This window comes from Vipera berus (genome assembly GCF_964194415.1).
Source record: "Vipera berus genome assembly, chromosome: 3".
NCBI lineage: Eukaryota > Metazoa > Chordata > Lepidosauria > Squamata > Viperidae > Vipera > Vipera berus.
Window position 1 is genome coordinate 206,472,855 of NC_138204.1, and position 27,241 is coordinate 206,500,095.

General features: G+C 40.8%; 1 protein-coding gene across 3 annotated transcripts in view; it reads right to left on the reverse strand.

Annotated features, from left to right (window-relative positions):
* Positions 1-27,241, reverse strand: part of ASAP1 (ArfGAP with SH3 domain, ankyrin repeat and PH domain 1) — a 107,198-nt gene that overhangs the window by 13,697 nt on the left and 66,260 nt on the right. For 2 of the 3 annotated variants that reach the window (XM_081323302.1, XM_081323301.1), the window contains exons 13-24: positions 21,816-21,903; positions 20,992-21,040; positions 19,929-20,092; positions 18,300-18,433; positions 16,968-17,059; positions 15,359-15,545; positions 13,575-13,660; positions 12,960-13,075; positions 9,887-9,954; positions 9,387-9,494; positions 7,190-7,421; positions 1,462-1,632 (exon numbers count right to left, since the gene is read on the reverse strand). In XM_081323302.1, the coding sequence (XP_081179428.1) occupies positions 1,462-1,632; positions 7,190-7,421; positions 9,387-9,494; positions 9,887-9,954; positions 12,960-13,075; positions 13,575-13,660; positions 15,359-15,545; positions 16,968-17,059; positions 18,300-18,433; positions 19,929-20,092; positions 20,992-21,040; positions 21,816-21,903 (1,495 nt within the window). The remainder of the gene's footprint in view (positions 1-1,461; positions 1,633-7,189; positions 7,422-9,386; positions 9,495-9,886; positions 9,955-12,959; positions 13,076-13,574; positions 13,661-15,358; positions 15,546-16,967; positions 17,060-18,299; positions 18,434-19,928; positions 20,093-20,991; positions 21,041-21,815; positions 21,904-27,241) is intronic. The other variant, XM_081323303.1, reaches the window with a different exon arrangement.

Here is a 27,241-nt window from a genome sequence, read left to right on the forward strand (position 1 = left end):
AAAATAATAAAGGTGGGCTATAAATAAATATAACTTGGTAGTCAAACAATATAGAATTCAGTAGATTCCTGTTTAGCTTTTTTTGCACTTCAGGAATTAGAACTATATTCTGTATAAATCTAGAAATATATTTGGCTATCATTATATGTCACCTGCGCTGATGTATAAGGCACTTTGAATATGTAGCAACTGTTGATAGCCTTATAAAAAGATTAAGATTTGATTTTTAAGCTGATAGAAAGTCTATTCATCTACAGCTCCACTGTTTACAAATTTCAGCTTTCACTCTGTTTTGAATCAATGTTCCATTTCTATTAAATTTTAGTGGTCCTTTAGACTTTTTAAAATGTTGGACATAAATCAGCATAAATGTTTATGCTGTTGATTCAAAACCATTCACAACAAAGTATGTAGTTCAAACAATCCTTAAACCTTTTTTAAAGCTAAAATTAAAAACAGATAGCCTAATGCAGGGAATCACAACTTAATCAATTAAACGTTTTAGTCCTCTGAAATGTTCTGAAACTATAACTGAAGCATACTGTTTTTATTATCTCTTTTTTTAGCACCATAAAATGCTAATTTAAACCATTTTCCGCAGAACACAAAATTAATATGTTAGAGGGAGGTCAACAGTTGGATGACAACAGCTTCAAAAGGTTTCCTAGGATGCTTCAAAACTTACTATTACGTCATCTCCCAACACAAAATACATACTGATCCAAAGACTGTTTTTCTAACAAACTTCCTGGCTTTACAAGGAGGTCATAATTTCCTATCTATCACAGGTTTCAGAAAAAAAACAACAATGAGCTATAAAACTTTGGAGTAACTCTAAAATTCCAGCAAGAGCATTTAATTTATAACCAGTGGTTCCAGCTCAATTAAAACATCATAACCAACCATGTTCTCATGTTGCAGAGAATTGCAACCATGTCTTGAACTTTCAAATATTAGGCATTATTTTTACCTTTACCTTTTCCATTTTGCATTTGTTTCTCTATTCTTCCACGCTGAAGGACTCCAGACACACAGTAACGTAAGATTTGTCAAGACACCACACCAAGCAACAACAGAAATCATGTTTCCCAAAGTTCAAACCATAACATGGGACACCACTAAGGGCTAGGACTCCCTACAAGCTGGCAACTTAAACCTCCCACTATACTAAATCATAGTGAGAATTCCTTAATCATGGTTGGATCGGGCACTGTTAGGCTCAAAGAATCAGGACCGAGTGCCAAGATATATTGCTTGTGCCGATACACAAGAATTTAGTCAACAGCACTAAATTGGTATTCGATAAGAGTTAATGGAATTCAAGGGGGAGCTGGAGTTGGACCAGTTGTGGGAATGTAATGATTCCAGACTGATTCCTCTCTTGACTCCACCCCCAGGCTCTACCTGTCCTTTCCCTACAGGCATTGAAACTAAATCAGTATGAATATTATTGTAACTCACCCCAAGACATTTGGCCCTTATTCTGGGGCCCATGAGGTTGTGGGCTGGGTGGGTCTGATAGGGTTCTTTTGTGTCCAGGGGGTGGGGGAGGGGGTTTCTTCTTAGACAGGGTGGAACTGCCACTAGAGGCTGGAGTGCTTAATGGGAGTGTTGAAGGAGGGCACGTTGGACCTGTGGAGATAAACAAATGTCTTCTTATCAACACAAAAGATGGGTTAACACCAATACAGCACAAGGGAAACTCAAAATCAGACAACAGGAAAAATACAGCAAAGGAGTGAAAAAAACAAAAAACCCCACAACAAATGGCCATTCCAAAAAGTGGAAAATTTAGCAAAATTCTTTTCCAACTATTAATGTTTCCAGCAATTACTGCGATTGGAGAAATAGATGCACATGTAGAGACATACATACAGTTTCAGAGAGAAGGCAACACAAAGAAACCTAAGATGCAGGAAGAGAAGTTTACATACAATACCAAGTAAATCCACTGACCCCAATTTGGATCGGTCACCAGAGATTTAATTTCCTGAGCTTTCAGACTCACTAGCTGACGGCGTCCATCCTGAAGAGAACCTCAGAATGTGTGAAACCTTCTGATGAGGGAAGTTCCCTCAGGATGGGGTCCAGCATGAGTCCGAAAGCTCGGAAGACGAAACCTCCGGTCCCAGTCACCGATCCAGATTGGATCCTGCAATTGGATTATGCAGGGACATGTACATTTGCCTTCATTCGTAAATCAAGGGCCTTATATTACACTGAAATCCATGATTTCAGTGAATGTACTTAAGAATAACTGGTGCAATATATAAATATTCATACACTGAAAAAACAAATATTAAACAAAAATAACATCTCTGGGCGGAACATTCAATTTTGGAAATAGAGCTAAAGCAAAGAGTGTATTATTTAAATGGTGATTACGTCCCACAAAAATAATCTCCGCTATATTGAGTCTTCTCAGTAGAATAAGTTAATTACTATGGTAAACCCCATTCATTAATGTTGGTGGTTTACAGATATGATTAAGAGTAGATCTGACTATTTACCAATAAAAATATTCATCAAAGTTAGAATGAATAAATCTAAGTAATAATTTTACTTATTATATCTAATGTTAAATCTAAAAGAATTGTGTCAACAGCCAAAAGTACAGTTTTAATGTAGTAAAGATCTCAAGTTCAAAACACTAACAAGCCGAGGTGAATGATTTATCAATGCGAAATATACTCTTGATTATGCGTTTATCTACTTGAACGTGATTTGAATTGAATCACGTAATCTTTAATAGAACAATTTTAGTCTCAAAATAGATACGTTTCAACACTGTTATATGTCTGATGTCTGTTTTCATATTAATTTCAGCTTATTTATATTTTTGCTGACTCATTATTCCTCTAGAAAAAAACTAGCTGTAGGATTATAAGCAAATACATTAATTAAATAGATTTAATCAAACTATTCATTTGTTGATGGTGTGCATACTAAGCAACAAAACAGCATATATCTCCCTTCATTCTATTAAGCTTGATTAGCACCCTGATAAAGAAGCGTGAGTGTGAGTGAGTTTAGGCAAGAATGCTTATTAATTGTAATCACAAGTTTCTTTGCATTGTAAATTAAACAATTTTATTTAAGAAAAGATAATGTATGCCATTTGAGTAATTAAATTAAATTAAATCTGTGTCCATTGGTATCTTATCTTGGGAGAGAGCATATATCAACTGATAAGCAAGGGGGGATTCATATCTTTTAGGTATCTGTCATAGTTGGACACGATTACAGTTGCCCTAATGTAGTCTTTCAGGTGCACCAAGCACCATAAACCAAGATGGTTCATTAATGGAAAAGATGTAAAGCTACGGGTTCGAATCACCACGGGTATAGGAGCACGTGCAAAGGCAATCAACAAAGTTCTTTGTCCTTGTTTGCAGTAAAGATTCATTTAGCTAAAATGTGTCCGAAAAAGTTCTTTCGAACCCAAGCCTAGGATTCAAATTTGCTAGGCAAAGTTAAGTGGTCTCTGATAAGAGATGATTGGTATCATGTATCCACTTTATTTTCCAAGAATGCTCTCAGGTTAGATTTGGGGATACAGGGAGTCCTCAACTTACAACAGTTCATTTATTGACTGTTCAGAATTGCAACGGCACTGGGAAAAATCATTTTACAGCCATTTTTCATACAACCGTTGCAGCATCTCCATAGTCACGTGATCAAAATTCAGAAGCTTGGCAACTGGCATGTATTTATGACAGTTGCAATTGTCCCGGGCTCACGTGATCCCCTTTTGCGACCTTCTGACAAGCAAAGTCAATGAAGAAGCCAGATTCATTTAACAACAGTGTTGTTGACTTAACAACTGCAGTGATTCGCTTAACAGCTGTGGTGAGAAAGGTTGTAAAATGGGGCAAAGGTCACTTAACAAATGTTTTGCTTAGCAACAGAAATTTTGGGCTCAATTGTGGTTGTAAATTGAGGACTACTTGTATTACCTATGAATATTACTTAAAGTAAATCTTTTTGAAGGTGACGTTTTGCCTTGCAACATACAAGCTTTCCATTTAATTACACTGAAAATGTAATTGACGCTTAATGTTTCCCTAATTTCTGATAAGGTTTGTTGCAAAGATCCTTATCTCCTATAAAACATCCTGCTCTTCCTCACAAAATAATGATTTGCTACTTTTCATTATTAAGCAATGAACTATCAGGCAATACAATGGAACAGATCTTATCATATTGTATATCTTGAGATATTACCTTGATATTTCCACTCTTTAGCAATAATTAATTTGACTGTTAAAAATTTGATTTTTTTTATTTTTACAAAAAAAATTTGGTTCTGCTATCAAATATATTTAATAAACCTAACCCTGGGGGAAAACCTTCAATCTTCTGTTCAATTATATGTGAAATCTCATTAAAAATGTTCTTCCGAAAACTTGGAATGTATCATATTTGTGCTCCAGAGACAGAATATATAACACCTATACAGAAGTATGGCTTATTGGGATCTTATATTAAAAGATCCACTTTTCGTGTGTGGTCAGAATCCAAAAATTATATATAATGCAGGCCTTCATTTGAAAAAAAACAATACAGTTGAGAATTATATATGCAGTACAGATTGTGGTAAATTGTACAGGTGACATAGAAATAGGGCTCGCATTTTCTTTTACATATTTTTATTCTCTTTTTAATATATGGTATTATTACTGTTCTATGTTTTATATTTTATATTCTGATATGGCCTAACAGCTGATCCATAAACTATTATTATCACTGCGTTCTAATGCTATTATTACATGTCAAAGATTACAGAAAACTGCCTTCAGTTTATAGTCATTATAATAGTTCACTGAATATTTTTAGGCTTTGAGAATCTTAGGTGCCACTGATGTTCAAGCACACTTCCTGTTTTGATGCAAATTAACAATTCTCTAAGGAATTTATCTACTTTAGGGTAGATTCGCCAACATTTATTTCAAATAAGAGCTGATATATTTTTGAAATTGTATCTGTAGTTGCTGTAAAAAATAATAATTAAATTTTCAAAACTAAATAGATTTCCATTCTATTTTCATTCTCCACTGTTTTAAAATTTCATACTGAATTGATCTGATACCATAAAAACCATAATATCCACCATCCTAATTGTGATTCCCTTTGCTTTAGACTGCAAGGTATGGAGTGTTTCTAAAAATCATTTATATTTCATAAAAGCTTTCCCCCAGTATAGGGTCTATGCTAACTAAGCTTGGCATCTTTTGTCCACAAGGGCATTCAGATTTTGCACTGAAGACTCAGAATTTATGCATTTACAAATAACCAAACATAAAAAATTATAATTTAACTTTTTTCACATTAAGTGATATATAGAGCAATTTGATGCAATCATTCTCCAATTAAGCCTAACTATAATCAATGAGATTTCGTCTGAAAAGAATTTATACATTCAAGCTTTAAAATATTTCCTCTACTCATATTAAAATTATTTTATCACTTTGATATTATTTGGCATTTTTAGGCAATTGTGCACCCATTTGGTTTGAACTGTAAGTACAATAGAAACTAAGAAACTAGATTACCATCTACCTGAGTAAAGCTTGGAAGATAATTGATAGCATAAACCATTTTTTGCTTTAAAATCAATTGATTTATTATGGAGGATATTCTAAGAACTAAAATCGAAACCTCTTTAGAAATATAATTTACATTCAACACATTTATCAGGAGCAGGGCTTTTTTTCTGATAGAACGCTCAGAACGGAGTTCCAGCACCATTTTTGGATGGAACCTCGTAGGGTAGGCAAGGTGGGTTGTATGACATGTGTGAGTTCCGGCACCTTTTTCTTTTACAAAAAAAAGTACTGATCAGGAGGTTTGTTTGGATTTTGCTTAGCATACTGTACAATTCTGGTTACTGCCACTTGAAAACGAGAATCTAAGGTTTAGTGTGTAGGGGAAAGACAAATTGTGGCTTATTTATACATAATTGTTAAGCAAACCACAAGTCTGTATAATGCATGAAAAGATTCCCACATCTTCCACATTACAAAGTAATAGTGAAAACAGGATTTTTTTTTTTAAAAAATGGCATCACTCAAATTACTGAGTGTAATTTGTAACTATTATCTGCTAGTTACAAAGAACAAAAATACTACATTTTTGTAGTACATACTACATAGAATTTTTTGTAGTACATACTACATAGAATTTCCTAAAAAATATAAAAAAAAATATAAGGTGATCATAACAGCTGTATTTTAAAATGGCAATAATATAATCACTGATTAGTGTGGAATAAAAATGTGTCACTCTCTGCTTAAGATGTAGTAGAAGATGGAGCTCCGATTTTCAAATCATTGAATAAGAAAATCGGCAGATTTCAAGCAGAAATACCGCTAGGAAGTTCTACATCCTGACCATTCCTGATACTATTAAAGCATCCAGGAGTATTTGTTAATTCTTGTGTAAAAGTTTCTAAACACAAGCGTTCATTTTTATTTCAAAAATGCTTGAATTTAGTGCCAGCAGAATGATTCCTCTAAGTATACTAAAGAATTGTCCTTTATTCCATCCCCAAGGTAGTCCTTGACTTATGACCACAATTGAGCCCAAAATTTCTGTTCCTAAGTGAGACATTTGTTAAGTGAGTTTTGCCCCATTTTACGACCTTTCTTGCCACAGTTGTTAAGTGAGTCACTGCAGTTGACAAGTTAGTAACACGGTTGTTAAGTGAATCCAGCTCCCCCCATAGACTTTGCTTGTCAGATGGTTGCAAATGCTAGCAAGGTTCTAACTGAAAAATGGTCATAAGTCACATTTTTCAGTGCTGTTGTTAACTTTGAATGGTCACTAAACAAACTGTTGTAAGTCGAGGACTACCTGTGGCAAATTCAGCCTCATTTTCCAATAATTGCAAAATACTAATGCCTGCCTATATAAGTCATTGTCCGGAAATTTTGGAATTTATAGCTTCGCAGCAATGCCCTGTCTAAACGTTACTCAGCTTTATAAAATACATAAAAAGAGGGAAAAAGGGTTTTCTGCGCTTCTGTAAATATGCCTAGCTAGTGAAACGAACTACTACCCATCATCACCACTTGAAAACCCTCTTCCAGAAAGCTAAAATCAAACGGTAAGTTTCTACAGAATTGGGAGGGAAGGGGACATAAATTCAAGCCCCATTCCTGCAACCCTCACAAGATGGCTGAACAAATACCTTTTCCAGCGTTTCTGGGAGGAAGCGGAGGCCCGTCTACTGCTGTTGGCGAAGTGGACGAGTCGATGCTGCCAGAGACAAAAATCTGATGTGGGAAGGCGCCGTAGGAGAGTCTCTGTTTGTCTCGTGGAGTGCTAAGACCGGGAAGAGCCATTTTGTCTTGGGGAGAAATACTGGAAGAATGACAAAAACTCTGCGGTCTCGGAGAACGTTCTTTCTTAATGGGACTAGGCTGTGGGGGGGGAAAAAATAACACTTTTTATTTCAAGGTGCCCTGTCTATTTGACTAATAAAGTTTATTTCAAAGTGCCCTCTCTATTTGACCAATAAAGTCAAAACTTTCCAGCTGAAGAACAGGAAATGAAGATTGCTCGGTAAGCCGCTGAGGCACGAACAGTGATTTTCGGTTTTGTCGTAAGAAGTTTCCTTATTTATTTCAACGGCGGGCAGAACTTTGCATTATACATCTCGTGAGAAAGACATCTACCCCCCCAAGAGGCATTTCTGAGCACACGGAAAGCTGATGAACTCCTTTTAAACTCTCTGAGAAACTTAGAACTGGAGGAGGCAAGAAAATAGGTTAGAGAGTTATATATGGACATATGATTTCTAAATATATTTTATTTATATATTTATTTATTTATTTTTATTACATTTATATCCCGCCCTTCTCTGAAGACTCAGGGCGGCTTACAAGCTTAGCAGTAGCCTTCATTCTATGTATATGCCTGCTTGTTAGGGCTTTCACACACATCCCAAGAGGCATTATTACAGAGTCAGCTTATTGCCCCCAACAATCTGGGTCCTCATTTTACCTACCTGGGAAGGATGGAAGGCTGAGTCAACCTTGAGCCTGGTGGGATGTGAACCTGCACTAATTGCAGGCAGCTGGTGTTACTTAAGGAGGCATTAGCCCACTGCTCCACCAAGGCTCTTTATTATTTTATTTTATTTTATTATTGCCAGGTGCAATCACCTAGAATTTCTTGTGAATAAGTCAGTAACTTTACTAACATCTACTGTATATCACGAGAATCTCGTCTGACTGTCTGCCTTCCCCTGGGAATGGCCAGATAAGGCTTCAAGGATCTTGGGGAATGTTAAGTTTATGCTGCTTGCAGCTGTGCAAGGACTCCAAGCTAGACCCTTGCTTGACTCCCTCCTTCCAACCTGGCTGGCAGTTTCCTAACCATTACTGAGTGAAGCTCTAAATAGGTGATTAGTATTTTGTTCAGGAGCTAACTAGCATTCATCACACGAAAACACGTGCAATGAATCAAGATCTATCCTACTCCAGTATCTTTGAAGCTACATCGCTCAGAATCTGTCTGTGGAGATTCTCAGTCATTCAGGTCATGGTTGCCCCAAAGGTGCTTTTTCAGGAGGCAACTGGACTTTCTTTTTTGAAGATGTTTCGCTTCTCATCCAAGAAGCTTCTTCAGCTCTGACTGGATGGTGCAGAATGGAAGGATTTATACTCCTCGCAGACAGAATTTACATTCTTTTAGAGCCACTTGAAGGTTTATCTGTGTCCTCAAGGTCACCTGAGTGGTGCAAATGGGTGTGGAGCCTTCTTGGAACTGCTCAGAATCATTAAAAGTCGGACAAAATAGAGGTTTGATTCCTCCTCCTCCTCCCCGCAAAAAGTATTTAATGGACTATTAACAATTTACTTTCATGAATGTGGTAACTACTGGTTAAATTTGTATGTTATACAATTATGCATAGAAAAGCAGGATATAATAAATGCATTTTTTGTAAATCAACCATTCGCTTCCTCAGGTAGTCCTCGACCTACAGCCACAATTGATCCCATTTTTTTTGCTGCTAAGCAAGATAGTTGTTGTGAGTTTTGCCCCACTTTACGACCTTTCTTGACACAGTCGTTAAGTGAATCACTGCACTTATTAAGTTAGTAACACGGTTGTTAAGTGAATCTCGGTTCCCCATTGACTCTGCTTGTTGGAAGGTCGCAAAAAGTGATCACAGGACGCCGGGACACTGCAACCGTCATAAATATGAGTCAGTTGCCAAGTGTCCAAATTTTTAATCACGTGACCACGTGGAGTCTGCAACGGTCCTAAGTTTGAAAAATGGTCACAAGTTACTTTTTTTCAGTGCCGTTGCAACTTCGAAGGGTCACTAAATGAGCTGTTGTAAGGCGAGGACTACCTGTAATCCCCCAATTCTTCTTTACCTTGTCATCCAGATCATCGTCACTTTCATCCATTTCTTCCTGCCGAAGATTCCACTCGTATTCGACGTGGACGTGTGGATTAAGTTTCCCCACTTTGGCCTGGGAAAGCTGAAATACATGTAATTCTGAAGTGTCATCCTTTGTGTTTGTGAAGAGCACATTCTTTCCTCAGCCAAGACCTTTTGTACTCTCCTGAAACGCACGGCTCTGTCTGACTTATTGAAAATCCTTTGTGATTATAAAAGAAATTAAGAAATACAGCACGATAAACTTTCTCACGCAACAGTTCATGCTTTGATATGAGGAATTCTTGTTTTTGCTAGGGGGAAATAGAGAAAGGCTGAAAAAGAGCAGAATGTCAGCCTGGCATCTCTGTCTGTAGCCGATTCATCCCATTCTACACTTGCAAAAAGAAAAAAGGAAAGACAAGAAAAAGAAAAAATTTCAGGCAAATTTTCCCTTCCCATCTTCTAATTGTAAAAAAAGCATGATTTTCTTACCAAATCTTCACACTGGATAGCTTTCAGTCTCTTCGCTGTGTCCAGGGCCGTTTCTCCAGCTTGATTTACTGCAAAGTGTCGGGATAAAATTAAACCTCCAAATATTGCCATGAAGTTAAACATTCATTAACCGTTAAAAGAAAAGAGGCAAAGAAAATCAAACGGTTGTTATAGAGAAGAAAGGTATCTGAGTTTAGTTATACAAGTAAGTCTTCAATTTATGACAGTTCAAAGTTACAACGGCACTAAAAAAAAAGTGCCTTATCACCATTTTTCACACTTACGACCGCTGCAACATCCCCATGAGATTTACATTCGGATGCTTGACAACTGACTCACATTTATGACGGTTGCAGTGTCCTGGGGTCATGTGATCACCTTTTCCAAACTTCAGACAAGCAAAGTCAATGGGGAAGCCAGATTTGTGTTACAACTGTGTCAAGAAAATTTGTGAAACGGGGCAAGGCTCACTTAACAAATTTCTCAATAGCAACATAAATTTTGGGCTCAGTTGTGGTCGTAAATCGAGGACTGCCAAAATCAAGGACTACCTATTACTTAAAGAAAATATTTTTGAAAGCGGTGTTTTGCTTTGCAACCTACAAGCTTCCCACTGAATGACATTTAAAATGTAGAAGATGCTAGTACATTTTAACATTCCCCCAATTTCTGATAAAGACTGTTCCAAGGATCCTAACCTCCTATAATAAATATCAACCCTGACTGCTCTTTAGAAGGCGAGATCCTGAAGCTGAAACTCAAATACTTTGGCCACCTAATGAGAAGGAAGGACTCACTGGAGAAGAGCCTAATGCTGGGAAAGATTGAGGGCAAGAGAAGAAAGGGGCGACAGAGAATGAGGTGGCTGGATGGAGTCACTGAAGCAGGAGGCATGAGCCTAAATGGACTCCAGAAGTTGGTAGAGGACAGGAAGGCCTGGAGGAACGTTGTCCATGGGGTTGCGATGGGTCGGACATGACTTTGCAGCTAACAACAACAACATAATAAATATTATTATTATCTGTTGTTTTACAAGTACACTGAGTGCTTCTGTACTGGAGGTTAATTCCTTCTGTGTCTAATGACACTTGGCCAAATAAGTAAAGTATACATAAAACTATAGGAAGGAGTCACAGTGAATTGGTTGCTTCTTCTTTCCTGAAGTGATCTCCAGAAAGTTTATGGAGATTCACAGTCATCCAGGTCATGGCTGTCCCGAAGACGTTTTTTTCACGAAGCAATTGGACTTTCTTGTTTTTTTCTTTGAAGACATTTCACTTCTCATCCAAGAAGCTTCTTCAGCTCTGACTGGACGGTGCAGAATGGAAGGATTTATATTCCTTGCAGACAGCTGGTCATTTGCACTATTTTCAGTCTTCTTTTGGGCATTCGAAAAGAATGCAAATGACCAGCTGTCTGCAAGGAATAAAAATCCTTCCATTCCCCCACCGTCCAGTCAGAGCTAAAGAAGCTTCTTGGACGAGAAGCGAAACGTCTTCAAAGAAAAAACAAGAAAGTCCAGTTGACTCTTTAAAAAAAGCAGCGTTGGGATGACTTCCAGAAAGGTAAGTGAACTGGGGCATGACCAGGAGGGGAGAGGCCGAAGTGTATGAGACCCAGCGCGACAGGCATTGGAGCATGTAGTGCCTCATGGCGGGGAGGAGATCATGTGAGATGGGGAGGTGCTGCAGTGCAGGCTGGGGCCTGTGTCCAGCTTCCAAGGGCCTCCCCCACTCCTGTGCACACCCCATGCTTCGCTTAACAACCCATGAGGCCACTAGACTATGCAACAGGTCCAACAGGGATTGTGGGCAAAGCGATCACATGGGTACCCCACTCAATGACCGTCACAACTTACAACCATAAGTCTGGGCTGAATTGTGGTCATAAGTTGAGGACTTCCTGCAATTAGAACAAATGGAAATTTATGTGTGTGCCACGTATAGGATTTTTTTGATGTTGGCAAACTGCAGAATGAAAATAATGCTTTGCTTTTTGCCCATGTGAGCAATGGAGCGATCTAATGGCAAGCAGGCACAATCTGAGTTCCTTGGTTACCGGTGCAAAAAACCAGATACGGGAATCAAGAATTACAAATTATGGCCCCTCCATGTTATATTTCATTTATGAATGTTGGGCAACACTTGAGAACTGTACATTATTCAACCGTTTGATCAATGGCATCTTATTTTAACAAGTTAACATCAAAAGCAGGGACCGCTGAGGTAAATCATCAAAGGCCTAGCTGAAATATGAACAAAATGCAAATAAAGAATCGTCAGGAGACTGCACTTCAGGAAAAGCTTTTTAGGGTAATAACTAGAGAAATACTGGTAATTACTTCCAGTCAACTGTGCCTATTTTATAGTGCAGTGATGGCAAACCTTTTAGAGACCGAGTGCCCAAACTGCAACCCAAAACCTACTTATGTATCATCAGGTGCCGGGTGGGCGTGGCCCATTGGGCGGGTGTGGCCAAATGGGTGGGCATAGCCCATCGGGTGGGCGTGGCTGTGATGGTAACAGGAGACTGGGTGGGACTAAAAAGTTTAATCAATCAATTCCAACTTTGCGAGATTTTTTTCCCCCGTGAGATGTTGATATTGATTGATTGAGTGAACTTTTTTTTTCTTTTTGCACACGCCGGCGGAGGCCTAAAGCGAAAAGGTTTTATAAAACCCAGCTGAAGGCCTAGGACTGGGGCGATGGCACGTGTACCCACAGAGAGGGCTCTGCGTGCCACCTGTGGCACACGTGGCATAGGTTCGCCACCATGATTATAGTGTATATATACATACATATTGAGCTTAAATGGACTCCAGAAGATGGTAGAGGACAGGAAGGTCTGGAGGAACATTGTCCATAGGGTCGCGATGGGTCGGACACGACTTCGCAACTAACAACAACAAATACATACATATACACATACATACATATATATATCACACACACACAGACACACACACACATACATACACACACACACACACACACACACACACACGTGTTTGTGTCTGTGTCTGTGAATATATACTTCTAGTACGCTTTATTGACTAATAGTGGAGAGAACTTACCTAGATGCAAAGTCGGCTTCCCCTTCAAAGCCAACTTCAAACATTCTGGTTTGTTATATATACTGCAATAATGCAGAACTGTATTCCCCAATGCTGTTTGCTTATCCAGGTTTCCACTAAAAAATAAAGAAAAAAAAATCCCTATATTAGCTTCCATGCCTAATTGTGGATCGACATGCAGCACGTATTCGCGAATTCATTTTATTCTGTAAAAAGTGTAAAATATACGTGAACCGCAATGACTATGTTAGCCATCAACCATATTTAAGAACTGCCCATCCCCTTCACAGAGGGAAGATCTACAATAAGATACTGAAAGCATAAAAAAAACAGCGTGTAAAACTTTAAAAAGGCAAGAATGTTAGAAATTGAGAGGTGGGCGGGGAGGGCTTTTAGGGGGGCTAAACAGCCCCAGGGTTGTGTACTTGTCTGGGTGCCCAAGCAAGGGCACAGACCCATATTTTTACACCTTTACGGAAGGCCAAGCGACTGGGGGCTCCTCCCCACCACAGGCGGAGAGGAGAGCGTGTGCCTGAGTTACTATATGCATGCGATTACACTGTGAAAGTCAGGGAGAGAGTAATTTATACCACAATAAAAACAAAGAGCGGTTACCAGTTTTGTACAAGGAAGTCAACCAGATGGAGAGAGGAGTGATCAGCAGTCCGGATTGCTAAATGAAGAGCGGTTTCCCCTGGCTCCTAAAGGCAGAAAGAAAAGGTGAAAATTAACAACTCTGGCTTATTTATGTCCTAACACAGACATGTCGCGTGACATATCGGAGCTTTTTCTCCATTGCCGGCAATAGGGTGGGCGTGGTTTCGCACGTCCGGTCCGCGGGCTGGCAGTTTGACACCCCTGCCCTAACAGAACCACAGAGTTGGAAGGGACCTTGGAGGTCTTCTAGTCCAATCCCCCGCACAGGCATTCCAAGATATACCATCCCAGACATATGGCCGTGCAATCTCTTCTTAAAACCTCCAGTGTTGGAGCACTCACAACTTCTGGAGGCAAAAGCCGTTCCACTGATTAATTGTTCTGACAGGAAATCTTCCAAAGAAGTGTTCGGTAAGGTGCAAATGATCACTCTCACCCACCATATATGTCTACGGTACAGGTAGTCTTTGACTTATAACCATTTGTTTAGTGATTTTTACTGGAAACCAGCCAAAATATGACAGAAATTGTGGTCATCTGACTGCAGAACGGCTGCAGCTGGCTGTAAAGTGCACAGGTTGCCAAGTGGCCATCATGACATATGATGGGAATCCCAGCTCCATTATGGTCATAAGTTGATGACTACCGGGAAGAATATGCAATTGTTTACTTTCTTAGGTCGAAGTAATAGTTGGATATATCAGGAGCCAAGCTTAAGGCAGGAGGAATGGGCTACTTAGAAGTGTTTGGTTAAAACAAAAAAAGTTAATTATAGATCTATTTCAATACACGCTTCTACACATATACACTGTTCTGTCCCAGCCTTTGTGAGTCTTTGTTAGCTCACAAGGACCAACCCCTCTTCCAACAAGTAGGCTGGAAATGCAGGAAAAACAAACCCCTTTTAATATTATTTACAGACCTGCAAAATGTCCCAAAAGCAAAGACAAACAAAACACGATTCAAACGGAGAATTGTTCACAGGCAAGGCAATCAGAACAGGATCCCATGAAACATGAGTCCTTTGCAAACGGTTGCCTTCAGTAACCAGCACCACCCACACCTTCCCTTTTTATTATGCAGCCCCAAGGAGTGGCTTCTCAATGCCTTCTCCTCCTCCCTTGGAGTCACCCCATTGCCTCCCTCTGTCCTGCTCTTGTTGCCTTTCGGCGATTACGAGCGTCTATGATGTCTTCCAGCTGTGAGTCCTCAGAGTCTGACTCAGCTTCCCAGCACAGCTGAGCACGAGTAGAGGGGCCAGGCTCTTCATCAGATTGTAAGTCCTGGAGCTCATTAGAGCCTTCCTCTGACTCTGATGGCTCTCCAAGCCCCTCCTCCTCCTCTGATTCCGGGTCCACTGGCTAGCACGGAATCACAACATACACATACAAACATAGAGAGGTATGTGCATTGCTACAAATATCATGACTATGATGCAATCCTCATTCCTGCCTGAGCAGAGGGTTGGACTAGATCACCTCCAAGGTCCCTTCCAACTACTTCTTCTTCTTCTTCTTCTTCTTCTTCTTCTTCTTCTTCTTCTTCTTCTTCTTCTTCTTCTTCTTCTTCTTCTTCTTCTTCTTCTTCTTCTTCTTATTATTATTATTATTATTATTATTATTATTATTATTATTATTATTATTATTATTATTATTATTATTATTATTATTATTATGCTTTTTCCCCGCGTACACGTGTCTCTTAAATGTATGCAAATTCAGATCCCTAATCTGAGATCTCACCTGTCCAGGCTCTAACAATGGTTCCATGAGTTCAACTCCTTCTGCATAAACTTGAATTAGTGCAAGTAAATCCCTGGATCTAACAGCCTCTAGTAGTTCATTCAGCTTAGCTGCTGTCGATGCACAGGTCTTTCTGGAGAATTTATGATCTACATATTTAGCAGTAATAAATTCTTTACGGGCAGTCCTGAAAAAAAAACAAAGCAAAAAATGTTAACCAGACTGCTTTTACAGAAATGATCTGATTCAAAGTTACATTTCAGGTCGACCCTTAACATTAAGTCATCTTTATTCATCTAGTCTCCATAATCCATAATGGTCTGCTAGAGAGATGCTTCAGATGGGATGTGTGGAAAACCAGCAACTTCCTTTTTCAGCTTTTGCGGCAGCAGTGGTTTCTGAGTATCTACACACGGCAACAGCTCACAGTCACTCGTGACCTCTTGTCTGGACTACTGCAAAGCACTCTACATGGGGCTACCCTTGAAGAGCATTCAGAAATCTGTAGTGCAGAATGAAGCTGAATGGGAATAAAGAGTGTTAGGTGTTTGACACATCATTGCTTCCTTGGATTGAATGGCTTGCCAATGTGCTTCGGAATGCAATTCAAAGTGCTGGTTATCATCTGCAAAGCCCTTCACAACTTGGACCTGGGTGAATTGCAGGACCATCTTCTTCCAGTTGTTTCTACCCATCCAATTCAGGCAGGCAGGATGGGCATGCTGTGGATCCCATCAGCCAAGGAATGTCAGGTGGCAAAAATCAGGAGACATGCTTTCTCTGCCATTGCTCCCTTCAGATAACAGTAGCAATAGTGATTGCACTTAGACTTATATACCACTTCGCAGTGCTTTAGAGCCCTCTCTAAGTAGTTTACAGAGTCAGCGTGTTGCCACCCCCCCAACAATCTGGGCCCTCATTTTACCAACCTTGGAAGGATGGAAGGCTGAGGCAGCCTTGAGCAGGTGAGAATCGAGTTAGCCTGTAACACTGCATTCTAACCATTGCACCACCACGGATCCCAGGATAAAATTCACGCAAGGCTGTGAAGACTTAGCTGTATGCCTGGGTCTGTGGCCCCGAATGTATTAAGGGCCCCCATTTCCTGGCTGTATTAACATCCATAGCTATGTTTTTACTGGATATGATATATAATTATTTTTAACTGTTTTAATAGTTTTAATTGCCTGAACCGTGAGATATGCAGTAAATAAATTTGATAACTAAAAATTGTCTTTGTTTTCATGATGTACCCCGCTCAGATAAATTTGATAAATAAATAATAAGAACTGTCTTTGTTTTTATGCTTTGTTAAGTACACAACCCAGAGTAACTTGAGATGAGTAGCTATAGAAATCATATAAACAAAAAAGTATTTTTTTATTTTTTATTTTAATTCCATTTATATCCCGCCCTTCTCCGAAGACTCAGGGCGGCTTACAAGCCAGAGAAACCTACAAAAGGGTCCTGAAGCAGCCTCTTCCCTCCAACTTTGCAGCTTTCAGAAAAGCATCAGAGGAACATGTTGTTTGCAAATGAAGTGTTCAATAATTTGCACAAGTCTCATAGGTGTTTGTGAGCTGTAAACTGCACTTTTTTTGTTACTTACATATCACTTGATGGAGTAGGTTTTGGAGACGGAGTCGGTAAGTTTCCCTCCATAATTTCATTAAAACTATTATTTCCTATATTCTTGGCCAGCTAAGAATGAAACAAAGAAACAAAAAAGCATGCAATTAAACAGATGACATTCATCTAAGACTTTGCAACCACAATATAGTTTAAACCTATCTGATATTTAAAAGCTGTCCTTCAACACAGTTTTATAAATACTGAGAGTGAAAACCAAATGCAAGACTCAATAGTCTATATCAGGGGTCTTCAAACTTGGCCCTTTTATGACTTGAGGAATTCTGGGAGTTGAAGTCTACAAGTCATAAAAGGGCAAAGTTGGGAGACCCCTGGCAAAGAGGAATGCAACCCCAACCAAAACAGAATTAACCTCAGTCCCTGTGTCTAGTTTCATGTTTACCAATAACACATTAGTCTTGTCTGGATTCAACTTAGTAGGCTTTCCTCGAACCCATTCCTGATTTGAGCATTCTGAATCTCGTGGCAATGCTAAACTTCCCAAGAATGCCCAACCTCTTCCAAACCACACCATCTCAGTTTCTGGAGGTAACTATTCTGAGTAGGAAGAGACTCCAGATATCCTGGATATGCTGTGGCAGACAAAACCAATCTGTCTCAGGACCAGAATCCCCTGGAACACCTCAAATTGCTTCCAGCCTCAACTCCAGATTGAACGTAGATTTCTGAAGGATTATCAATGCATAGTCAGTTTGGTCTAGATCAGAGGTCCCCAACCTTTGGGGCACCAGGAACCGGTTCCATGGAGAGAGGTTTTTTCCGCGGACCGCAGGGTGCGTGATTTTGTGTGCTGCCTGCATCCTGTGGATGGGGCTTTGCTCGTTTGTAAGGACCGTTTCTTGGCATGCCTCGGCCCAGTGCCGGTCCACGGACCTGGGGTTGGGGACCCCTGGTCTAGTGGAAGAGACAGTTTCATCTAGTGCAGGGATATCTTGGCAAATTTATGTGGACTTCAACTCCCAGAATTCTCCAGCCAGCTATGCTAGATGAGGAATTCTGGGAGTTAAAATTACCAGGGTTGGACACCCCTGGTCTAGTAGTTAAGACATCAGGCTAGAAACCAGGAAATTGTGGAGTTCTAGCCTTGCATTAGGCATAAAAGCCAGCTGGGTGACTTTGGTCCGGTCACTCTATCTCAGCCCAACCCACCTCACAGGGTTGTTGTTGTGGGGAAAATAAGAGGAGGAAAGTTATGTTTGATGCCTTAAGTTACTTATAAAAATAATAAAGGTGGAACATAAATACTGGTCTATCCATTTTTTCCTTAAAATTACAGCAGGTAATTAATTACCAAGAGTTCAGATGTTCCTAATTTGTCCAATTCTAAAGATTGGATACGAGAAATATGAACACCCATTTCTCTGTGTATTCCAGAACATTCTATACAGGTTAAAATGCCCAGGTTAGTAGAAATCCAGGTTGGATCTAAAGAAAATAAAAAACAGAGAAGAAAAACGTTAAAAAAAATCTTTCAATAAGAACAAGTTTGGGTACAGATTGTCCTAGCCCAGGGATAGGCAACCTTGGCTCTTTTATGACTTGTGGACTTCAACTCCCAGAATTCCTGAGCCAGCATGGCTCAGCTTGGAAACCTCTCCCTTTTCCCTCAGCATGGCTGGCTCAGGAATTCTGGGAGTTGAAGTCCACGAGTCATAAAAGAGCCAAGGTTACATACCCTTGGCTTAGGCCTATGACAATTGAGACCAAAATTTTCACTGCTAAGCGAGATAGTTAAGAAAGTTTTGCCCCGTTTTAAGACCTTTCTTGCTATAGTTAAGTGAATCACTGCAGTTGTTAAACTGGTAACATGGTCGTAAAGTGAATCTGGCCTTCCCCATCGACTTTGCTTGTCAGGAGGTCACAAAAGTGAATCACGTGACACACCCCCCCCAGCACACTGCAGCTGTCATAAATATGAGCCATTTGCCAAGCGTTATGAATTTTGATCACGTGACCATGGGGATGCTGCAGTGGTCATAAATGTGAAAAACGGTCATAAGTCACTTTTTTCATTGCTGTTACAGCTTCGAACAATCACTAAACAAATGGTTGTAAGTTGAGGATTACCCTTAGTTTACTGTAATCAGAAAAACCTGATGCTTTTTGATAAAGTTTTGTTATACTTTAGACTGTATATCAAATATGTCTTAGGTACAAACTTCCAGGAGTCATCTGTGTGTGAGTTGGGCACCCATATATATATATATATTAATAAATAGAAAGAAACTGTATGGTTCCTAAGATCCTGCCATACATAAAAAAACATTTTGGAAGCAGCAGAATACAGCTTCCAAGATCTGCAAGTGGGCATCGCACACCACCCAGAGGCTACCATATGAGGACAAATCATACAATGCAAACATTGCTTGGAGGTGGAAGATGCTTCTCATGTAATCTACCAGATTCCCTGCATGGATTGCCCCTGTGACTATGTAGGACAGATGGGAAGGAAGCTAACCACCAGATTGCAAGAACACAAGCGAGCGGTCAGATGAGAAGACCTGAACTAATTGGTAGCCTCACACTGCAGTGAATAAGGACACACATTCAATTTCTCAGCTACTAAGATTGTTGGACGAGCAGGCACAAAAACAGCCAGGGAAGTGATTGAAGCCTGGGAAACAGGCCCCTTGTCAGTCAGCAGGAATGCTGATTTACCACCACCTTATCAGCTACTTAGGAGCCCAAGGAAACAACAGCCAATGACTTAATAGCCAGACATCAACACCCCAATCAACGAAGAAAAATCCAGACACAACGGAATAGCCCAAAGCACACATTCCGCAGAGAGAGAAGTTCCCTGAGGATGGGCTCCAGCTTGGAAGATTAAACTTCTGGTCCCAGTGACTGGCTCAGATTGGATTCTGCAATAAATAAATAAATTTCCCAAAAAAGTTATTGTTAATCTACACCCAAGTACCTGGTGATCCACAGTCACAACAGACATCATTTCCAGCCAATCTCTGAATGTCATCAATGATGGCTTTTGTAAGATCTTCTAGGCTGTTCTCCCCTGTGCTCTGTTCTCCACGGAAAGCCATATTCAAAGCTTCTTCTTTGCTGTTGGTCAGTACTGATATCCACCTAAAATAAAACAGAAATGATAACAACATCAATTACTCTACATAAGAAACTATAAAAGAAATACATCAAGAACAAAATGTGAAAACTGTCCCGTATTCTTATTTTGTCCCATCTCTTTCAAACTTTGAAAGAGGTGAAACCAGAAAGTTTGAAAGACATGACACAACACAGGTAGTCCTCGACTTATGACCACAACTGAGCCCCACATTTCTGTTGCTAAGTGAGTTTTGTCCCATTTTATGACCTTCTTTGCCACAGTTGTTATGTGCATCACTGCAGATCTTAGGTTAGTAACACAATTGTCAAATGAATCTGGCTTCCCCCATTGACATTGCTTGTCAGGAGGTCACAAAAGATGATCACAGGACCTCCTGGGACACTGTGACTGTCATACATATGAATCAGTTGGCAAACGTTTGAATTTTGATCATGTGAGCACAGGGATGCTGCAGCTGTCATAGGTGTGAAAAATGGTCATAAGTCACTTTTTTTCAGTGCCTGTAACTTTGAACAGCATCCCCAGGGTCACGCGATCAAAATTCAGCCACTTGGCAACTGACTCATAGTTACAACGGTTAGACTGTCCTGGGGTCAAGTCGTCACCTTTTGCGAGCTTCTGACCAGCAAAGTCAATGGGCAAGCCAGATTCACTTAACAACTTTTGTCACTAAGTGAACAACTGCAATGATTCACTTAACAACTGTGGCAAGAAAGGTCATAAAATTGGGCAAAACTCACTTAATAAACGTCTCACTTAGCAACATAATTTTTGGGCTCAATTGCAGTCGTAAGTTGAGGACTACCTGTATACAGCCATTTTAGCAGGCAACATTAATCTTGTTTATTAACTGGACAAAAATGAACTTTGCTAATAACTCCAGGAAGGAAAATGTTCTTACGCGACATAATCTTGTTCATCCTCTGCCTGAAAGTGGTATGTTCTGTTATCTGGAACATAAACATGCAAATCTTCAAAACAATGAACACATTAATTGCATTCCTAGAGAAAAAAAATATTTAAAGACTTAAAAGCCAACGTTTAGTAACTAAGGACATATGCTGAAATGAGTCAGGGAACCTTCAGAGATTCTATTTTCAATAGGAAACATTTTGTTCACATTAAAAAAAAAAGAGCTAACTTTCTCTTACAAAAATATCCAGACAGGAATAGTACTAAATCAAGGGTGGGCAATTAATTTTCCCAAGGCGCCACATGAGAAACTGGAACTGTTATGGAGAGCTGACAACGCCCCCTCTGCTGCCTTTGTACCACCCCCCAATGCCGCCACTGCACCACCACCCTGCCCTCTGCCACTGCCGCCGTCCCACTCTCACCATTGAAGGTCAGACTTGGACTGCCCATAGGCCAGATATGGCCCACAGGCTGTAAATTACCCAGTCCTCTTCTAAATCAATGTACTATAGGCGAAGCCTGAGGGAAGGGTCAAACGTGTCATAAATCATGAGTCCCTGCATGCCCACAAGAGATCTAAGTCCAGCCCACCTTGAATTCCTTCTTATCTCCTGCTCATTTCCCTTGTCCATTAGTTGGCCAGATTATTGTAGATAGCTTAAGCTTGCAATAAATCTTTATACTCATTTGAACTGCCTGAATCTCTTGGCTTCCAACCAAGGCTTGACATGTACATCCTCCAACAACTGTTCAAGATAACCCCCAATCCTAAACAACCTAAAACCCAAGTAATTAACTTGAAAGACATACGTGATATCAGGTCAAATGATTTCTTGTCTTCAGCATTTGGTTTCACTTGGCATGTCAGCAGATTTAATTTAGCAGGTTGCCTGTTTGACTTAAACATAAGAAAAACACAATTTCAGTTTATTTAATGTCTGTTTCATTATATTTTTAACTTAAAGGTCACTATCGCACTGATGTTGTATTTTTTTCCCTTGTCCATTACCAAATGTATTGACCTTTTCATTTGCACCAATAGTCCTTGGTGGGCTAAGGGTGCATTAACAGAAATAAACAATTTCATCTTATCTGTAACTCATTCCTGAGAAATGTTAGAAGGTTTGGAAGAATTGATTTTTTTTCATGAGATGTCAGGAGGCATATTAATTTTCTTTTCTTCTGTTTCATTATGTCTGATTCTTAAGGATTGCTTGAACAGGTTCCTGTAGTTTTCTTGGGAAGTTTTTCCAGAAGTGGTTTGCCATTGCCTCCTTACTAGGACTGAGGGAGACAGACTGGCCCAAAGTCACCCAGCTGGCTTTGTGCCTAAGATGGGACTAGAACTCACAGTCTCCTGGTGATTGGCCCCAAGTCACCCAGCTGGCTTTCAAGCCTACGGCGGGACTAGAACTCTCAGTCTTCTGGCGATTGGTCCAAAATTAACAACCTGGCTTTCATGGCTAAGGCGGGACTAGAACTCACAGTCTCCTGGTATCTAGCCTGGTGCCTTCATCATTACACTAATGTTGCTTTCCGTTACTTGATTACAGTAATCTAAAGGCTACACTAAGCATAAAAAATGGAAACAGAAATAATCATAAAGAAAAACAGCCATCATTAGCTTAGCTTTTAAATCAAAATGAGCTTGGTTATTAATGATTTTTAAAAAATACGTTCTAACACAACGCTGGTAAAGAAAAAAAAATAAGTCTCTTTTAAGCCTTCCAGAAAAACTATTTCTTTCTCTATTACTTTACAAAAAAAAAACCATATTAATTTGGCCAAACATGGATGGAGATAATTTTGCAGCTGAGAAGAAACTATTTCCATCCATTAGAAAAAGTATTCCACAATCACTACTAATGACAGCTTGTTCTTGAATACAGGTCGTCCTTGACTTACAACCAAAATTGAGCCCAAAATTTATGTTGTTAAGCGAGACATTTGTAAAGTGACTCTTGCCCCCTTTTCCAACCTTTCTTGTCCCAGTTGTTAAGTGAACCACTGCAGTTAGTAACTTAGTAACTTGTTTGTTAAGTAAATCTGGATTCCCCATTGACTTTGCTTGTCAGAAGGTCACAAAAGGGGATCACATGACCCCGGGACACAGCAATGGTCCTAAATATGAACCAGTTGCCAAGCATCCGAATTTTGATCACGTGACCCTGGGGATGCTGCAAAGGCCGTAACTGCGAAAAACGTTCACAAGTCATATTTTTCAGTGCTGTCGTAACTTTGAACGGTCCCTAAATGAACTTCTGTAAGTCAAGGACTGCCTGTACCAAATTCAGCCTCACTTTTCAGAGACGCAGCTGGAATGCTTTGGAAAACAGACAGAACACAAGGGGGCGATATTTGCTCAAGGCTGATCATTAAATCAGAATTAATCAGATTGGAATTTTTCCTTGCTATTTCTATCCTCTTTGAAGCAACTTTGGCTCAAAAGTTGTAAACGTGATTTAAGGCTTCAATTTACACTCTCTGTTTTAAGCCAGACCATCACTCAAAACCACGAAAGCTATTTGCTCCCAATGATGTTCATTGAGTGACAGCAGAATGGCAAACCTTCTAAATTTTGAATTTCATTTATATAAGGGAACACATCTAAATATCAAAACTTATTTTCAAATGGTAAATTTCCCTGGAGACTGTCTTGTATGGGCTGGGAGTGAACGTCTGGCTACAATAACTACTACTAAGTGTTATGTGAGGTAATAACAAGGAAAACTCCTAATACCAAAGCTCTTAAATGAAGGACTATATTTAAATTAACAATAGATTTCTTGATCTACAAGGGTAGGCAACCTTGGCTCTTTTATGACTTGTGGACTTCAACTCCCAGAATTCTTGAGCCAGCATGGCTCAGCTTGGAAACCTCTCCCTTTCCCTTCAGCATGGCTGGCTCAGGAATTCTGGGAGTTGAAGTCCATGAGTCATAAAAGAGCCAAGGTTGCCTACTCCAATAATCCAAAGTGTTTCATGCATTACAAGGAATACGTACATTTTTATCTACATGTTATGAATAATGGTTTGCAAAGAGAAATCTGAATTTACATATTTATGCCCAATTTTGAGAAGTTACCGGAAATTTAGCAGAACTCAAACTAGGGCGTTATGAAGCCTGTAGAATCGCAACAGAAAATAGGGCATTATGAAGTACAAGTAGGCCTTGACGTACGACCACAATCAAGGCCAGAATTTCTGTGGCTAAGTGCAACAGTCCTACTTTACAACCTTTCTCACCACGGTTGCTAAGTGAATCACTGCAGTTGTTAAATTAGTAACACGGTTGTTGAGTGAACTGGCTTCCCCATTGACTTTGCTTGATCGGAAGGTCGCAAAAGGGGATCACGTGATCCCAGGACGCTGTCCCCGTCATAAATATGAGTGAGTTGCCAAGCATATGAATTTTGATCTTGTGACCATGGGGATGCTGCAACGGTCGTAAGTGTGAAAAACGGTCATAAGTCACTTTTGTCAGTGCCATTGTAAGTCAAGGACTACCTATATAACAGGGATGTCAAACTCAATTTCATTGAGGGCCACAACAGCATTGCAGTTGCCCTTGCGGGGGGGTGGGGGGGGACAGGGGGGGCGCGGCCTACTAGGTGGGTGTGGCTGGAGTGCGTGTGGCCTATTGTGTGGGCGTGGCCAGCTCTACATCATTTGCGTCAAGGGTACCTATGGGGGCCTGGGCAGGAGTGGGACAGATCTGACGGTCTCTGGCAGAAGGAGATGGGACCGGGGCAAGTGCCAAGGCATGGTCCACTGAAGGAGCCTCACTGTTCCTCTCAGGCCATGCGGGGGAGGAGGGCGGAGCTGGAGGGTGGCGCGGAGGTCAAATGCCCAGCCCAGCCCTCAAGGACCCGCGGCACTAAGTCCAGCCCCACTTCCCCAAGGGGTGCCCAGCTGCACTTACCTCAAGGCTGCTGCTGCTGTGCTTGCTCTCCTTAGCCAGGTTGCTCATGATGGGTATGAGGGCAAAGTCAAGAGGGAGGCCCACTCCCTCTCCATGTAAGGAGACCCGGCTTTGTATCCAAAGCTCCCTTAGCAATAGGATGGGAGACACCCCAGGATAGGCCAGGAGGAAGGGGCAAGGGGATGGTGAAAGGGCAGCAGGGAAGGACTAAGGCAGGACTTCCCTCAGACCCTCCCTCTCCTTCCTTCCTTCCTTCCTTCCTTCCTTCCTTCCTTCCTTCCTTCCTTCCTTCCTTCCTTCCAGTGGTGGGAAAATATTTGAGATGAGGGAGGGAGAAAAACAGGCAAGAAACGCAGCTGGGGAAGTGTCATCCTTCGTGAGGAATGAAGAAATGCACCATCGCCTGGAAGTGGCCAGCATATGGCCCTCACCTACTTCACATATCCGACTTGGTGGGCTCTGGGGGAGGGGATGCTGTGAGCAGCATGAGAGTCGATGTTACCTGCACAATGCTGCCCAGTCCCCAGCCTGCCCGGTTTTGGCAGGCAGCGGGGAGCTCTCTTCACATTGCTGAGAGACTGAGCCGGATGGCATGAATCTGAAGAGAAGCGCAATGCTGCCCAGCCCCTAGCCTGCCCGAAGTAGGCAGGGCCATGTGCTGGCCACTTCCAGGCAATGGTGCATTTCTTCATTCCTCACAAAGGGTGATACCTCCCCAGCACGCGCCCAGTGGACGGGGCCGACGCGGCAGGGGCTGGTCCCTCGCTGTTTCCAGACGGCCTTGTGGAGCTAAGACTGAATGCGTTTCAGCATAGATGGCCACCACGAAATTGTACATTGGCTCCCGGTTGGCCTGGGCCAGGACCAAGGCAGCGGGGGCCGTTCCCTCACTGTTTCCAGGATGGGGTTGCGGGCCACATGAAACCACTTTGCAGGCCGGATCCGGCCCCCGGGCCTTGTGTTTGACATGTCTGCATAATGACAGGTAAAGCAGCTTCTCGGGAAATGCCATGTTCACTCTCGCTCCTCAAAGTATCAACCATTCACAAAAGCATCCTGTCACACAGCATCACAGTCTGGTTTGGAAGTATCGCTGCTTCAGACAGGAAGGCGGTGCAGAGAGTGGTGAGGACAGCAGAAAAGATCATTGGCAGTTCCCTCCCCTCCATCCAGAACATAAGCATATAAGCGTTTCTTGAGCAGGGTCCGCAGGATTGTCTAGGATGCTACACGTCCTCTCCATGTCCTGTTTTCCTTGTTACCTTCTGGGAGGAGGGGGCTCCGTGGTATCCGAAGCAGAACATTCAGTCACAGTTTTCTTCCATACAGTATTAACTTTGTGAACTTTAAAGCGTCCTCCTTCCGTTATGTATTCAAGATGGACAGTGAGTAATATTTATGTTACTTATATGTAAGGATGTAGGTCTGTACATATGTTGTATATAGTATGTTTTAAATGAGTGTTATGTATGTGTACACTTTGAGAGGAAGCAACTAGATTTCATTTTTAATGTGTGCCATTGTGCCCACAGGAAAAAAAATGACAATAAAGGTTATCTAATCTAATAACAGAGAAGTAGATTCTCCACAGAAAGTGGTCCCTTGAGAAATATTCCATAGGTCTGTGTAAGACAATATTATCACTGTTCCTTGCAGACAGAAATTGCCTTTAGGAATAGTCCTGGATTTCCGACCGTTTGTTTAGTTCTATGTTGTAACGGCACTGAAAAGGGTGACCTGTGACCCTTTTTCACACTTGTGACCATTGAAACATCACATGAACATCACATGAACAACATGTGTCATGGTTCCGACAGATAAAACTCTTCAAAGAACTTCAAGGCATTGTTTACCTTAAAGAATCTTTATTTCAGTAGCATAGCATCGGCACTTACATAATCGAAGCCCAAAACTGAATTCCCCTCCACTGGGCACATAATATCAAAGCACAATTCCCTCCCCCAATTAACAGTCATAAATCACATTCCCCAATTACCGGTAGTTTGAAATGCAGGCTTCCTCTCCAGCTCGCCAATTCTTATCATCTCTTATTTCAATAACCTTGGTTCTCATACTAGGTTCAGTATTGTTATGTCTAGCTAAACTCTCATGCACATTCCTCCCCCCAGCACCATCTAACTCTAAGAGTAAAAGCAAAAGAAGAAAATGGTTGCATCTCCATCTGTTGTCAAAGCAAAAACATCCGACGTTAGCAGCGTTGACAACATGTTCATGTGATCGAAATTCGGACACTTGGCAACTGGCATGTACTTATGATGGTTGCAGTGTCCTGGGGTCATGTGATCACCATTTG